At 41.3% G+C, this 16,587-nt stretch overlaps 2 protein-coding genes and 1 long non-coding RNA gene across 5 annotated transcripts in view; 2 read left to right on the top strand and 1 right to left on the bottom strand.

Annotated features, from left to right (window-relative positions):
- npc1 (Niemann-Pick disease, type C1) overlaps positions 1-2,935 on the top strand; it is a 46,297-nt gene extending 43,362 nt beyond the window's left edge. Inside the window, exons 26-27 of the mRNA XM_019878836.1 lie at positions 634-796; positions 1,966-2,935. Coding sequence (XP_019734395.1) covers positions 634-796; positions 1,966-2,048 — 246 coding nt within the window. The 3' untranslated portion in view covers positions 2,049-2,935. The remainder of the gene's footprint in view (positions 1-633; positions 797-1,965) is intronic.
- LOC109521333 (uncharacterized) lies at positions 814-1,931 on the top strand. Its single transcript, XR_002169334.1, has 2 exons — positions 814-1,084; positions 1,755-1,931. It is a non-coding gene; the product is annotated as an uncharacterized LOC109521333 (long non-coding RNA).
- Positions 2,936-6,083: 3,148 nt separating the features above from the next.
- The window catches only part of cables1 (Cdk5 and Abl enzyme substrate 1), a 31,447-nt gene continuing 20,943 nt past the window's right edge, over positions 6,084-16,587 (bottom strand). For all 3 annotated transcript variants that reach the window (XM_019879140.1, XM_019879141.1, XM_019879139.1), the window contains 6 exons: positions 14,581-14,689; positions 13,563-13,719; positions 12,218-12,321; positions 10,019-10,125; positions 9,732-9,939; positions 6,084-7,755 (listed from right to left, as the gene is read on the bottom strand). In XM_019879140.1, the coding sequence (XP_019734699.1) occupies positions 7,615-7,755; positions 9,732-9,939; positions 10,019-10,125; positions 12,218-12,321; positions 13,563-13,719; positions 14,581-14,689 (826 nt within the window). In that variant the 3' untranslated portion in view covers positions 6,084-7,614. The remainder of the gene's footprint in view (positions 7,756-9,731; positions 9,940-10,018; positions 10,126-12,217; positions 12,322-13,562; positions 13,720-14,580; positions 14,690-16,587) is intronic.

The following is a 16,587-nucleotide window of genomic DNA, read 5'->3' as shown; positions in this document are numbered from 1 at the left end:
TCTTAAATATGGCAGGGAATGTGTTTACTTTTTTAGTTTTGATTTTGAGCAGCAAATTTGGAGTTACATATTGGTGCTCACCAGGAATGCATAGGCAAAATTGCACAAATTTTCACTTGAAAGAATAGTGGCGATCTTGGGATTTTTTTCTGTTCAATTTTCAAACTGTGTAAATTGAATACACTTCATCTTCAGCATGTTTAGTGCCACTTTTGTAAGTAACCACGCCCCCGTCCAGGCCACGCCCCTTCCGCTTTTTTCATCACTCGCCATTGCCATGTATGTATGTAGACCAATGTAAAATGTGAAAACGCGAAGTCAAAACCAAATGACGGGGCAAGCATAACGTAGTTTTTTTTTTTTTTGGTTTTTTTTTTGGCTTGCAAGTGTAAAAAGACTAAAAACCTTTTCACTGTATAGTCATGGTTTTACGTGACATTTTAACATTCCTGAGTCTTACAACTGTAAATAGAGGTCAACCAATATTAGCTGAGGTTTAATTCCTTATTTGGAAGCAAGTATGGCACAAAAAGCTAAGCCCATGGATGACCTTTTTTTTTTTTGTGACTGTAGCCGTGTATGCTGAAGTTTATGTCAAGCACTGTGTTATACTGCTGTTTCCTCTTGTCTCAGGTGTTCAGTGGAATCACACTGACAAAGTTTGGCGGAATCCTAATCCTGGCGCTGTCCAAATCGCAGATCTTCCAGGTGTTCTACTTCCGCATGTACTTGGCCATCGTGCTGTTGGGTGCCACGCACGGCCTCATCTTTCTGCCTGTGCTGCTCAGCTACATAGGTCAGTCCACAGCAGACAATGCATACGTAAAGGCGAGAAAAAGTACACATCTCTTTTAAACTTTATCTAAAAAACACACACACGAAAGAAGTGCTTTTTACAAAAGCCAAAGAGAAAATAGTTATGGTAAAATAATACTATACCAAGTCAAAACTTTTCTGACAAAAATTTGTTTGTGTACTGAACATTTAAACTTATAATAGAAATTTGGCAGGAAGTAAAGTTGAAAAAAACCCCGCAATAGTCCTCATTCAGCATGTTCGAAGGAAGTAGAAAGAAGTAAAAAATGTATCTAGTCCTTTGTGAGTTTTAATTTGTTTGATATGAATATAGTAGTCATTCATGTAGTATATCTCAATCTGAAAAGTCTACATATAAATAAGTGCTATACCTATATATTTCTCCAACTTTTGATTTGTACAGGGACTACCGAAGCACACACACTTGCATATTTATATATCACTTTCCTCTCACTGTCATAATCAACATTCCGTTACATCACAGCATTTAATCAATTTACCAACTTAAATCAGATTTATTTCAGGGGTTTTTTTGGTACTTTTGAACCTGTTTTTGAACACAGCAAGCAAGTCACACATTTTCAGGTCCGTTTCAAAATTATTCCACAAATTAACACTTATTACAGAAACACACCTTTGCTTGATGTTTATTCTTGTTTTGGCTTTTTTGTGTAGAGGTTGGTACCCCTTAAATCATAGCAACTCTCGAATTTCGAACAGCTGAGTATTTTGGCAGAGCAGGTTATTGCATACGTTGTACATTAACCAGGCCGTTTTAAAGTCAACCAATTCATAAAATTTTATCGTGTTTAATTTATAAATAGTGTAATCGTGGGTTCGGTATATTTTGACCAATGCTTTTTATTTTTTTTTTTTGAAGTTTTAAAACAAGGAGTGTGTTTGTTTTACAGGCGTTTCCCCATATTTCCACACAGTAGGTCAAGTGTGGTCGTAGTAATGAACAGTATAATTTGTATAAAACCTCTTACTCAGCACATCCTTGGTTTTGTAAAGGAAGTGGTCAGGAAGGCAGCAAAGAGGTCTACAGCTGCTGGAAATTGTTGCAAGTACTGTTGCATCCTACATGTGATTGAGGAAGGTTTTTTTTTTTTATATCCACTGAATACTGAGCATGTATCACCCTGGCAGGCCCCTCGACCAACAGGGCAAAGTTGCTTGCGGCCAACAAGCGCTTCATCGGAACCGAAAGGGAGCGGCTCCTCAATTACTGAGACAGCCGGCCAGATGGACGGGACAATGAAGCTTGCGGGTCGTGAGTGCCACCTGCTCTCTCGCCCCATCTTTGTCTCCATGCTGTCTTTTTACACTGATTGGACTGACGACTATGACTTGGCATTTCTCGTCACACGACTACCATCTGGCGCTCAAGTGATAGAATCGAGACTGGAATATCATGCAGAGATGTCAGTTGACAGACACTTGGCCTACGTTGGTGGTGATTTGGGAATGTTTAAAGGGGAATCCTGGTCAGTTTTAAAATACACACACACACGTAAAATCCACGAACACGCTGTTATAAACTTTTTTTTTTTTTTAACAACATATCTCAGCTCAAGCTAACATGCAACATGTTTCAAGTCTTCACTGGTACCGAGTAATGATGCAATAACATGCAGTTTGTAACTCTAGTAATGACTCAGGTTTTGCTCTTCGCATAGTTGACAAGAGAGTTACTTGAGCCCTCCAGAGTTGGGCACACCTGAGCGAGGTCTACTTGAGGAAGTAAGTTTTATCACGGGTGATCTTTGTAAACAAGAAAACATTTTTGCAGTAGCCGAATAGGTTTAAGTGCCAGCTTTACGCACGTGTGAATACCTCTAATTTATGGGACTAATTTAAATATTCTTTCACATCCTTGACTGTATTGTTTGAGAAGTCATTCTTTTACTAAAGGAACTCTTGACTCGGCATAGAACTGGACTACTGCAACATGTGTACAATGACAGCTTGATCTGGAACGAGCAGTACCACTTTTTGTTTTGTTTGGGATACAATTTTTAATTGATGCAGTTACTGTGTCTGGGTTGTAAAAGTGACTGAACCATTCCTTTTGGAGACTAGTTTTTAGAAAAATTTTAATACATTATTAAAAATTTCTCAGCCCAAGATAACATGCGAGCCTGTGGCTGCTACTTGGCCTTGATCGCCGAAGGGCTTTTTGTGCGGTGGTTGTCTGGGGTCCGCGTGCTGGATCCCATTGGGTCAATTAAAATCTGTGATATGATCGTGACGTATCATCACATAGATCTGACATCCCTGCATGAATAAAGTAGCGGAGGTTAGCATAAAAGGCGTAACTCTGCTTTTACTTTTTATCTGGAATAACAAGTGAAATATGATGACAATAAAGTTGTATTTTTGAAATTCAACTGTGACTTTGTTCCTTTGTTGGAGCCTGACTGCAATATCACATTTAGGACTGCAATGAACAATTATGGGCGGCCCGGTGTCGACTGGCATGGCATGTTCAATTCCAGCTCCGGCCTTCCTTTGTGGATTTTGCATGCTCTCCACGGGCCTGCGTGGGTTTTCTCCGGGTACTGTGGTTTCCTCCCACATTCCAAAAGCATGCATGGCAGATTAATGGCACACTCGAAAATGAACTGAGGTGTGAGTGTGAACGCGAATGGCAACCGGTTCAGGGTGTACCCCGCCTACTGCCTGAAGACAGCTGGGATAGACCCCAGCACACCCACAACCCTCGTGAGGAAAAGCAGATTAGAAAAATTCACTGATGAAAGTCCTCCAGGTTTTCCCGGAATTCCGGATTTTTAAATTTTAATGAAAATTTCTCCGGAGAATTGAGGAAATATTGCCTAAAATTAATCCGGATATTAGTTGACAACATTGAACGAACACGCGTTTGAGTTCGTAGTTTTGCTTTCACAAGCGTAGCCATGTTGAGGCACTAACACTAGTAACAGTCAAGAGATTTTCGTCTCTTTATAAACACACTTGCTAAACCCCAGTGGAACGAATAAAAGATGCTGTTGACAGGACAGCTGTTGTCGTAAAAAATATATTTGGACAAAAAGGGAAACACACAGATTGGCAGAAAAACGTGTCCGTCCGAGAGTGTCGTCTCGGTTAGCTTATCTGTTGTCGTGTGTGACGTCGGTTGCATCGGCGCTGATTGGTTGAAATCAAAAGATGCGCTTGCGTACACGTTTGCGCTGACGCACGCACAGCAGAAAGCAGCGGACTATCGACTGCTGAGGCTCACTCATTCGGTGCTGTTGTAAAATACAATCTCTATGGCCAATTGGGTATTCGAACGATCAAGTGACAGCATTTTTTTAAAAGCAGGAAACAGTTTCTATGACTGTGTGCGAAAGCGATAGCGAGCTGAGGACGCTCAGATCACGCGTGTCACGTAACAGGAAGATGCTGAGAATTGAGTGGCTCATTGTTTGTAAAGTACTCAACCTTTTGTGGTTCGCAGCTCTTAAGCAAACACTGATGTCACTTGCGTTCCCCGTGAGACACAAGGTGCGTTAGGACTGTTTACACAGGAGTACATTTCAAATTCCGAAACAGGAAAAAAATTCCGAGCATTAACGGTTAAAAGCAACTGGTATCGTGTCAGTATTAGTCTCGTGGGATTATCTAACAAGCCTTTGCAGGAATACCTAATTTTGGTATCGTGACAATACTCACTCACTACACTATTACTAAATATATATATATATATATATGACACACACACACATATACATATATATTATTTTTAATGATGAATCGGATTTTAAAAAACCGAGACCGGGGGTTGGGGAGATTAATTTCAATCCCTTTATTCTAAAACAGGACATTATTTCAAATTTCAAGGTGCAGAAATTACACAAATATAACCGAGTTATGGTTCCATTACTGGTTTGGTCTGTAATGTTGAAAGAGCCATATTGGACCAAAAAAGAAAAACCCAAATATGTCTGGAGCCGCAAAAAAAAATTAAAGTCGTATAATGAAGGCAACACATGCTGTCTGTATCTATATTGGCTATATTAGCCTACTATCAAAATGACTAAGTTGAATTGAAGCATCAGGACTCCTGTTTCTGCAATTTTTACATTTTTTTTAATTTATTTATTTTGGGGTGGGGGTCGTCCCTGTTTTCCGCAAACATCTAAATCTGACTTTGGCAATTATGTGGTCGGTTACAGAGTCGTAACAGGTAGCAGGCCCATAAATATTTCTGCTGGTGCTTTGTCCATAGTGATGTGACCTTGAGGACCCTTTGCGGGTTTATCAATAAATAAGTGTGAGAGGCGTTTAATGTGCCGGTTTGCGTCAACTGTTTGCAATTACAGCGGTTTCAACTGACTCTCGTGGCTGGAACAAAAGGGATTAGGTGGCTGCGTCGGACATGAAGACGATCCCATGGATGTCATGTGCTTGGACAGTGGTTCTTATTACTTCTCGGTAAACAAAATAAATCAAGAAGCACGACGGGTCAGTGGGCTAACATGCCGCTTGCCCAACATTCCAGACCTTCGTGTTTACAAGGGAAAAGTCCTGAGTCACACGACGGTGATGGTTAAAAAAAAAAAAACGCCACCTCAGCCAATTGTTATGTTCCGGGCAAAGGTAGACGGCATGCATTGACGCCGCCAAAAGACATGACACGTTCTCACAATGATGCCTGTCAATGGAAGCCTTTATGAGCCACCCAGGGAGGGAATTAAGCCGTCAATGGGGCTGACTAAGCCGCGGATCTCGCGCGCCCTCGCCGTTTGTTTTGACCCGGACCTTGTTTACGTTGGAGCGTCCACGTGACAGATTCCAACAGTTGATAGGGAAGGTGAAAGCCAAACTTGGAGAGTATGCCGCTTCTGCTTTCTCTATCCATCCATCCATTTTCCGATCCGCTTATCCTCACAAGGGTCGCGGGGCGTGCTGGAGCCTATCCCAGCCGTCTTCAGGCAGTAGGTGGGGGACACCTTCAACCGGTTGGCTTCTGCTTTCTTTCTTTGTGAAAAGGCGCTCCAAAATCTGTCACCTGACGAGAGCATTTCTTGTGCTTGACAGAAGGTGGCAGTACAGCACAAAATGGCAGCTGGTGGATTATTCTGTTTCATTCTTATTCCACAAGCACTAATTGCGAGCATAGCAAGTGTTAAATTTGATCAATTCTCATTCATAATAGTGTAGTTCTGTAAAGCTAGTTAGCGCTCAGAAATAGAATAGCCAGAAGCACTCTTTCCATGCCACATCGTAAAAAATAAACAAAAAGAACAGTCTCTCCTTGATTCGACAAGCAAAGTGATTTATTTACAATGACAATGAAGCAGTAATAATTTTTGACCGTCAGTCATTTCTTAGCTTCTGAAATCTTTGGGGTGTGCCAGCAACAATCCAACTTCTTTTTACACTTGAAAATAGCCCCTCATCACATTTTTGTGTGTGATTTGTCTTACCTGAATTGCAAATGCATCTCAGCTCTTTATATAATTTTTAAAAATTTCTTCCTGAAGGAGGATTATAAGACAACTTGTAAACATGCCAAATCAAACGATTAGCACCAGGCATTGCCAAGTATCCTGGTAAAGATAGATATATTTTACTTGGTGGTCCCAAACACGACCTTGCCCCAAAAGTCACTAGATAGCGCCCCCTGGTACATAAAGAAGCCCCTGACACATAACAGGATGCATGAAAAGTTCAAGAGCCCATGCCCAAAACAAACTACGTCAGCCATTTTGGGTGAATTTCAAGGCTCACCCAAATGAGCCCCAATCAGAAGCAGGCATCCTTAACAGACGACCGCAATTTAAAAAGCTTTTTTCCCCCTACGCCATCTAAAGTGGGCGGAGCATGGCACCAAAACTAGATTATTTTGAGGATTTGCCATGAAAATTTACATGTGACACCAGTTTCACCAATCAATGCAAAATTAGGTGGACGTCAAACATAACAGGACACATGAAAAAGTCTCAAGCTACCCGTGCCTGAAATTGAACATTTTGGTGTGAAACGGCAATTCTGGAGAAATTCCAACACTTGTACTGAGTCCAACTGTTCCCAGGAAATTTGCCCAAATGAGCCCCAATCAGAATTAGACTCTCGTCAGACGGGCAACGCAAATTTGTGAAGCTTTTTTTTGGGCGATCATTTTGCCATGAAAAAGAGATAAAAGATGGTGGCCGCGGGTTAAAAGTCTCAAGAGCCCATTCCCGAAGGTGAAAATGACTCAAATGAGCTGCATTTGGAAGCCGGTATCATTTATCTTTTATCCACCGTGACCACACCCACATTTCTCCAAAAACGACCCCCACCCATCCAAAGAGCACCTTAAGGTGCTAACGATACACTCTAACATAGAGCAGATGAAGATTACACACTGGTCAAAGCGATTGGAATAGCACAATGAAATTGAAAGAGAGAGGAAAAAAGCAGTCCAAATGTTGTTTCCTCATGCATATACTAGAAAAGATCCAAATTTTGCAATCCGGAGCTGTGTAAAAAAAAATCTGGTAATATTCTGGGGGGGAGGAAAGTGCACTTTTTAAGATGGTCGATGATCCACAAGCAATCACACGCAAAGCAGATTGATGATTAAAAAAAAAAAAAAAATGAAATGATAAACGAGAAAAAGATCCATTTCACCCCCTAAAAAATACAAAGTTGTCAAAGTCAACAAGAAGAGAGTCAAAAATATACAAAATGGCAGCGGAGGGGAAAAAAGGTGAGGACTAAGTTCTGCAGCAGTGCAGTCCCAACCGTGCAGTACCGTGACTTGAAGTAGGCGGGGCGGGGCGGGGGCCGATTGCCCACCGGCTACTATGAGGTCTGCAGCAAGCGCCTGTAGTGCGGCATGACCTCGTGCTCGGGGAGGTGCAGGTTGAACTCCAACGCCACCAGGACGGGGAACTCAAAGGCGATCAGTTCGCGCCGGTTCACGCGGAACTTCTCCTCCAGCTTCTACGAGATCGGGGAATCAGGAAAGAATACGATTGGACGCTTCTCTGATGATGAGGTTTGCAACATTTTTAGAGCAGTGATTCCCAACTAGGTTGATATGAAAAATGATCCAATTTCTTTCCATTTGTCTCAAAAGGATTGAATATTTCCATCGATCAACGCCAGGTATGGATGAAGCTAGGCAGAACAATCAAATGTTTTTTTTCCATTGCGTGGATGGCAGAAGGTAGAATGAAGTGTGTATCAGCTTTCTGTTCAACTTTTCAACAAGTACATCCGAGAGCAAATTGAGACGAGGTCATCATTATTTCACTATTCCTAATTTTGGTGACATTTTTGTTTGGTGGAGTGCCGTGAGCAGGCATTTGGAGGGATGTCTTCTCCCGACCAGCTATGTGGATTTTTTTTCCCCTTTGCATTTCCATTTTTTTGATGGGGGAAGCTGTTTCAAAGCAGGAATATATACGGTATATCAGGGGCCCCCAACCTTTTTTGTCCCACGGCCCGGTTTATGTCAGACAATATTTTCAGGGACCGACATTTAAGGTGTGGCGGAATTAATACAACAAAATAATATGGTATGAGCTGCATGAAAACTGTGGCGTTTTCGAAATATAATAATAAACACAAGGAGCGTCTAATCTGGCCGCAACACTCCGATCGCTATGGTAATGTTTAATGCCTTCAAAATACGATACAACGCAAATTCAAAGTGCATGAAAATGACGACTCACCACAGCACCGACCTTGATTGTCTGCAACCAGACGGTCCCATCTCGGGGTAATAGGAGACAATGACAACTCAAGTGTGTGGTTTATGTCCAGTCTACTTCGTAATTTTGTTTTAGTCGCCGTCTCCAGCAGTTTTTTTTTTACTCATTTTGCAAGCTCCTGCGTTTTGTTTTGAAGTAATCGGTCACGTGATGGAGAAGTGTGGCTTGACGTGTGTCAAGCGTGATACAGACGGATGTAACGGAGAATCCGGGAGCTTTTCAAAATAAAACGTTTCGTATTCCGAAATAAATAAAACGGAATTGAGGCAAGTTCTTTCTGTGCGGCCCGGTGCCAAATGCCCGGCAGACCGGTACCGGTCCGTGGACCGGCGGTTGGGGACCCCTGCGGTATATGACGATATGAGAGAGAAAGAAATGGACAAATTTCAAAAATTATAAAAGGGCAGGGAGCTGGAGCTCCCTTTGATGTTTATATGTGCACGTACCTGGTCGTGGGATTATTTTAAAGTAAAATTGGCGCCTTGACACAGAGGGTGGGAAACAATAATCGAAAACAATATTAATAAATATAAAAAGGTTAAAAAAATATGTATTCAAATAACTATTTTGAAGTTATTTAGCCAAAGTTTGACACTTTTAAACGCATCATTACAAAAAAGCTTAAGTACCAATTGCAACATCAGTTCTATATCAGCTGCAATTTAAACAAAAGAAACCAAAAAAAAGATATGTGCCTACTGAAACAAACATGCAGCTTCCAAATTCCAATCGTTTATTTTTGAAGTGCTCATACTAGTACATTACATTGATTCCGTTATTCGAGATGATTTGTACTGACGACATGAAGATATGATGCCATCTCCCTACATTGAAGGCGCTCAGTGAAATTTAGGAAATGCTTCTCAGATTCACGTCAATAAATGAAGCAAATCATAAAGGCGGGTTTTCTGGCGGTCCATATGAGTTTTGAGCATCAAAACAATTTATTGCGATCAGCCATTTTTGTTGTTTACATGCGCAACTGATTCGAGTGGGGATGAGCACGACGTCACCACTTTCCTGGAATGTGGCCTAAAGCCGCATTCCCGCCCGAAGTTCCAGCAACTACTTTTATTTCCTGGAACTAAGAGGTACTAAGTAAACACTGTATGTTTAACACGGTAACCTCGATAGGTTCCCGGACCACCTCCATTCGACGCCGGAACTCCATTTCGCCACCAAATGGGCTTTGAGACCACTTACGTCGATAAGGAGCTTGACTTCGTGCTTCTTGAGATCGCCGCCGATCTTGGCCGCCAGCAGGACGCAGGCTCCCGTGCAGAGTTTGCGGTTCTGCTTGTTGAGCTTGCCTTGCAGCACCAGCTTCTCAAAGTACACAAAGGCCATGGCCACGGTGGGCTCCTCGTAGCCGCACTCATCCTGGGCCAGCTTCTTCATCTCGCGCTTCAGGCTAAGATGAGGGGACAAGGCAGGGGAGGGTGTGTGTTTAACGGCGGGTGGGAATGGGGGTTGCGGACAGAGCCGTTTACCTTCTGATCTTGCTGAGCGTGAGGCGGATATGAGGGAACTTCTCCTTGAAGGTTTCATTCATGTCTTTCTTCAGGTCGGAGGGTTTCACGTACTCGATGACTGTCGTCTGTCAAATATGAGAGCAATTTAGCAGTGCTTTTTTTTTTTGTGGGGGGGTGCTTTCAATTGCACTGCAGCATAGTGAGAGCTGTTCCTAATATTTTGCTCATTGAAGAGAGTCAGTCAAAGTACCACTATTATGGTTTATGTATTCAATTTGTGTGGACTTTTAGGAAATTATGATTACTTTTCTCTATATATATATCCATCCATCCATTTCCCAATCCGCTTTATCCTCACAAGGGTCGCGTGGGGTGCTGGATCCTATCCCAGCCAACATGCTGAACCGATTGCCAGCCAATCACAGGGCACAAGGAGACGAACAAACATCCGCGCTCACGCTCACACCTCGGGACAATTTGGAGTGTCCAATCAGCCTGCCATGCACGTTTTTGGAATGTGGGAGGAAACCCACGCAGGGAGAACATGCAAACTCCACACAAGAAGGCCGGAGCCGGGATCGAACCCACGACCTCTGCACTGTGAGGTCGATGCACTAACCACTGGATCACCAGGCCGGCCGGCCGGTCCCCCGGCCTCCCTCTCTCTCTCCCTCACTCCCTCTCTATTTTAGTGCAGTACCCATTTAGATGTTTTTCGCATTCATGCTCTATATACAGTACTGTGTATGTGTACATGAATGAAATGGCTCGAAGGCATAGACTCCAACATTCCTGTGACCATCGTGGGGATAAGCCATTCGGATCATGTTGTTTTATCCACGAAGGCATAGACTCCAACATTCCTGTGACCATCGTGCGGATAAGCCATTCGGATCATGGGTGGATAAAACAAACATAACAGGATTACAAAATGTCACACTCATATCAGAATAAAAATATTGTTTAACATGTTTTAACACTTGTGATAAAAGTTGTGCAAAAATGAGACATATTTATCCAAATTAAAAACACAAATCATTAACATTAAAAACAAAAACCAGATGCAGTCAAAATGAAAACTATGAAACATTTTCTGTATGGAAAACTGAATGACAAGTTTTTGTGCTGGCTTTGACTACTCCTCTTAACACGAGTACAGCCGTAATGCATTTCAAAATGAAAATAACTCATCTGAATACATCGTTTGATATTAAAAATACTGACAAAAAAAAAACAAGCAAAGGCAAAAACTGTTGACTTCATTTGAATATTTACCAGTGAGAATCCTACAAAAGCAGATGAAATGAAAACAAATTAAATCGAATAAACTTAAATTTGCGTAAATACTTTGTTTTTCTACTTTCTTCCCTCCAAATCTTGCTGCTGTAAATTGCGAATTTCTCCATTGTGAGACTAAAGGTCTTCTTATCTTCCAATCTTATCTTATAAAAAAAAAAAAAAAATGCTCTTTCCTGTTCGCTTCAATTGAAAATGGTTTTCACAATAATATAAGTAAATTAATCAACTAAAAAAATGTCACTAAAAATCAAATCAGTTCTGGTCTGAATATGAATCATTTCAGTTGCATCTGGATGCAAATGCCCAAATTAGAGACTCAAAACGCAATAGACATTGGCACAAAAAAAGTAAAAGAAAAAAAAAAATTGCCCAACACATGCTAGCTCACCAGCAAATACCTAACGGCCAGAAAAACACCATCAGAAAAACAGTCCCGCCACACATGAACAGAACCTGCTGCCTTTAAGTTGAAAGCGTCGGTGTGAGCGCGAAGCAATGTGAGGAATGTCACGCTTCCACAAAGGCCATTCTTGTGGAACGCCCGCTGGCCTTTTGCAATGAGAGGAAGCGAGGACAACAAAGCAAAACAAAACATGAATTGGCCTCGAACGGAGCGTTCAAATACGCTCGTGTGGTTCGACAGTCACGTCACATCCGTCGTCGCTGCTCAGCATCGGGACACAAAATGTCTCTTTCAAGCAAGCGTGGAATTATTTTGCCAGAGTTTGACCATTACTCATTCAAACAACATCCTGCAGGCTGCCATTCAGACAAATGAACCTTTCGGACCATTTTGTTATGTTTGGCGAAAATGAGCAACGCCTAAATAGAATCTCTCGCTGGTAGATAAGCATCAACAAAACATATCAAAAGAACACATAGCAGTCACTTGTTGCTCCTTTAGGCACTTAGGCTCACCATGTAGGATGGAAAGATGAGCACTCGCTTGTGTTTGCCGCAAGGCCACTGAGGGTCGTCCAGAAGATTGGGGTCATACTCGCGGAATTCACTCATGTCATTACCTAATAAGAGAAAAAAAAACAGCCAAGTGAGTGAAGGAAGGAAGCGCAGCCTCAAATTAAACCTTCGTAAAGATTCACTCTTTACATGTTCAAGCCAATTGAAAATAAATAAAATGAAAAAAGTTTTATTTGACTGTATATCCACATTTATTCAATTATTTGGGGAGAATTTAAAAAATGTTCCCCGCACCCCACAATGTTAAGGGCCATCAATTATTCACAGATTTTTCCTATTGGTGGGGGTCCTGTTCGGGAGGGGCCAGCCAGGCAGTCCTCTCAGCCAGGGTGCTCTGCATCTCACACCTGAGGCTTGCCCACTAATCACCCAGCTGTAGCTCATCAGCTCGTTTGGGCTGGGATAAGTTGGCACCCAAACCAGTCCTCAGTGCAAGTTTGTGACAGAACCACCTGTAGAGAGTTTTGTTGGCACCACCTGAAGTTTGTGTTTCCTGTACAGACACTCCCCTGTGGATTCCTCGTGCTTTCTCCCTGAACTTTAAGTAAGTTCCCGTTTGGATTTTTCCAGAGTTGAGATGATTTGGCTAACAGCCTACCATTCCTGTCTGCTGTCGTGCGATTGGGATCACATACAAACCCTAACGCAGGGGTGTCTAACTCATTTTAGTCGCGGGCCAGTTTGGAGTTACGTCTTCTCTCGGAGGGCCGTTATGACGGTAAAACCACAAAATAATTATTTTTACACAACAAATTCTTAGATTACTAGTTTTGAAATCAGTCATGTTGATAAAAAATAGTTTGTTCAAGGGAGGGTAAACGGGGTAACAAAATGATTGCAAAATCTCAACAAGCTGACACATGATTTGCTTTCGCTGGCCACATACAATGATCTGGCGGGCCGGATCTGGCTCCTGGGCCTTGAGTTTGATGCCGGTGCCCTAACATGTCCACTATTTGGGGGGGAAATAAATAAATAAATATCCCCTTTGTCCTCCCAAAATGTACTTTATTCACGCAAAAATGTCAAATTTATGTGAAACGTCACAATCATCAGAGCTTTTGAATTGGCTCAGAGGTCGAGGATACTTTCTTCCGATTGGGTCTCATTCGGGCAAATCCGCTTGTAGGCGTTGGCCAAAGTGCAATTCACCCAAAATGGCTGACTTCTTGTTCAGTTTCGTCTTTTTGTGTGTCTGCGCAATTTCATGTTAATGAGTGAAACGCATAAAGAAGCACCGCTATCTGGAGTGCGTGGAACAAGTCGAAGCGAGGAGTTTACCGACCGGTGTCCAGGCTGCTCTGGTTGCTGTTGGCGCGGGCCAGGCTGAGGCTGCGGTGGCTGGCGTTGCGAGACTGCGAAAAGGACGACGTGGAATCGATGGTGTTCCGCCGCCCGCCCAGCACATTGGTCGGGTACAAGAACTGTGTGTACGACACCGTCTGAGCGCACACATCACGGTTATTAGAATTTACCAAAACTCAGGAAAGGACCAATGAAAACTCGAGTCACTTTTTTGGCGACAAAACGAAAATGCTTTTTAGTACAATGAACCGACTACATCTTTTGTTTATAAAAACTGACATAATTATAGCAAAATGTCTTTTTGGGGGTTCATTTGAAATGTTATTGCGGAATTGTTGTAGCTACAGAAGAAGGAAGCTCACTGCTTTGAAAATTTTCATTGACTATATTACACAATACTTTGACTTTTTAAAAAAAAAATATATATATAATATATATATATATATAATTTATCGTGCACTCGACAAATACGGCATATACAGTATAGAAAAAAACTAACACAAAACCAAATAGACACCGAAGTAGAACAGTGGTTTTTTTTAATACAAACTAATAAACTCACAAATTTGCTCTAAAGCAAATGATTAAAACCGAATATTATTTAAATGGTAATTTTTTTAACAGTAACTGCTACATAAATTAGCTACTTATATTGTCAAAAATTCAATTATATGTAAATATAATATGACATCTGAGTATTAGGAAATGCGAAAATATTTTTTAAGAAATTATTTTTAAAAAATCATCTTAACCTGTACTTCAATTCAGTGATCCAATGATTAGTATCTGGCATAACATAAAGTGTATGTGCATGAGACGCGTAACTTCTATGTGCAAATTGAACTTATGTGCAAAACAGATTTTGACAGAATCGTTGCTGTACTTTTTTTTTTCCCAATTTTTCAATAAAATATCTTCTGCAGTATATCACATGACAAGAGTCAGTCTTGGGATGTAACTGATTAATTTTTTTAAAATTGAACTCGCGGGTATCTCACCTTCCCATCAGCCCCGAGCTCAACCCCCTCGAGGCCGATGACCATCTCTTTGGCGCTGACACCTCCCGATGGGTGTCGCTGGCGCCCCGTCGCTTCCATCTTCGCGTCCCTGACAATGAGCACAAAAACCTTTAGAGCCACCACTCGAGTTTTTCTTTTGTTGAACCACTTTAACTGGCAAGTAGTGAGGTTTTTGCATTCGCTAACGGTGGGCCAGCCTCATTTGTGGTGTTCTCTTTGCGGGTAGCTAACCTAAGAGCATTTAGGCCAATGACTGAAATGTCTGACACGGATGCAGCAGGTCAATGGAAAGAAGGAAAAGAGGCGGCGGGCGGAGGGTGGGCTGCCAATTCATTGCTGCTAGGAACAATTAAGACACTACGAACTCGAGTGGGCTAACTCCATTCTGTCATTTGTAGCTGCAGAAATGAATAGAGAAATGGCATAGCTTCCAGAGCAATACTTGTCAAAATCAACGTTTACTTACAATTTTGACATGTCCAGAAACTAAGTAGTCCTAGCTTTGTGTGGCAGGTAGTGAATCTACATCAAGGGTGCCCAATACGTTGAATGCGATTGACCTGCATACCGCCGACTGGTCCCAAGTCAATCGCAAGGGGTGTTGGGGGGGAAATGGGGGGGCTGTCTGTTATTATGCGTGTTATTAATATTTGATATTTTTGTGGGTAAGCATCCTATCACTTTCACAAAAGTATTAAAAAAAAAAAAAAAAAAAGCAGGTCACCTTTAACCGACGGCGGTGCATGAATATGCATCAACCGAAGTTGTTAGTGCAATTGCAGCTTGCCATCATAGCTGTTGCGAGATATCTTTTTATTATCATTAGAAATTTGTTTTATATCCAATTCACTGATGGCAGTTGTACAGAATGGCAATCTGATATGTCGAGAGAAGCATTTTAAAACGCTACACGTATGTACGATAACTTCTGTACTTGACACGCTGCAATAGTGTGTCCCGTGCCTCTGCGTCAGGTTTCGACTAAGGTAGGCAGTGAAATTCTTTTTGTCGAGCCCTTATCTAAGCTATCTTATTGGAACAAAGGTGAAGACAAAGTACTAACATGATGGCTCATGAATGCACGCCGTTACCAGACAGACGAACGAGGTAAATTTGGATAATCTTACAATTTTTCAAACAATTCCATGCTTATTTTTTTTGTATTTTTTTACAATAATTTTGTACAGTACTGGCCATTTTTAGCCAAGGAAAAAAAGTCCAAAACAATGTACTGTATTGGGGTTTCTGTAGGCCAAGAAATAATGTACTTTGATGTAACGGACGATCACCTCTCATGGGCAACCCCCATCCCCGATTTGAAGTGAATGTAACATGAAATAGTTAAAGATTTGATGCATGCATGGATTCTGATAAATTTCTGTAAAAACTAAATATCCAGGAGAAGTCATCTCTGCCCTATAAATCATCAAAATGTAACTCGCTCAGATTTTAAACGCAGTTAACTTTAGCTTTCCTGCAAAATGGAGTTAGCCCACTCTAGTTCTCAGTCACTCAATGGTGGTCAGTTTTTCCATCCACTTCCACAAGCTAATTTCATGTTAACTATTTAGTACTGTTTTTTTCTTCCAAAAGTACTCTGAAAAATAATCTGAGCACCAAAAAAAGGATTTATCTTGAAGAGCTATGACGTACTGCTCTATTGACTTCGAATAAAAATAAAGGTGCAATGATTAATCGATTCTCAATGTGTTAATGTTTTTGATAATCGATTAATTGTTTCGAGACCTCGTTAAATTTATAGGTGTTCATGTTCGTGGAATTTGAGGCTTGTTTTCTGACGTAGACTATACAGGAACAGAATCATAACACCATTAAACAAATTTTTAAATCAGAGATGCAACTAACATTTTCAAGATGCTTTTTTTTCGTCCTCATTCTAATTGTGCCTTTGTTTTGTTTTTCTCTAGCACATCAGGTTTTCAAAATAAGAATGTTTTAAGAACATAATCTAGTAAGATATTTAGT

Source organism: Hippocampus comes, unplaced genomic scaffold, assembly GCF_001891065.2.
Source record: "Hippocampus comes isolate QL1 unplaced genomic scaffold, H_comes_QL1_v1.1 scaffold85, whole genome shotgun sequence".
Lineage (NCBI taxonomy): Eukaryota > Metazoa > Chordata > Actinopteri > Syngnathiformes > Syngnathidae > Hippocampus > Hippocampus comes.
The sequence above is the reverse complement of the archived record's forward strand: the minus strand, read 5'-3'. Positions and strand labels throughout refer to the sequence as shown.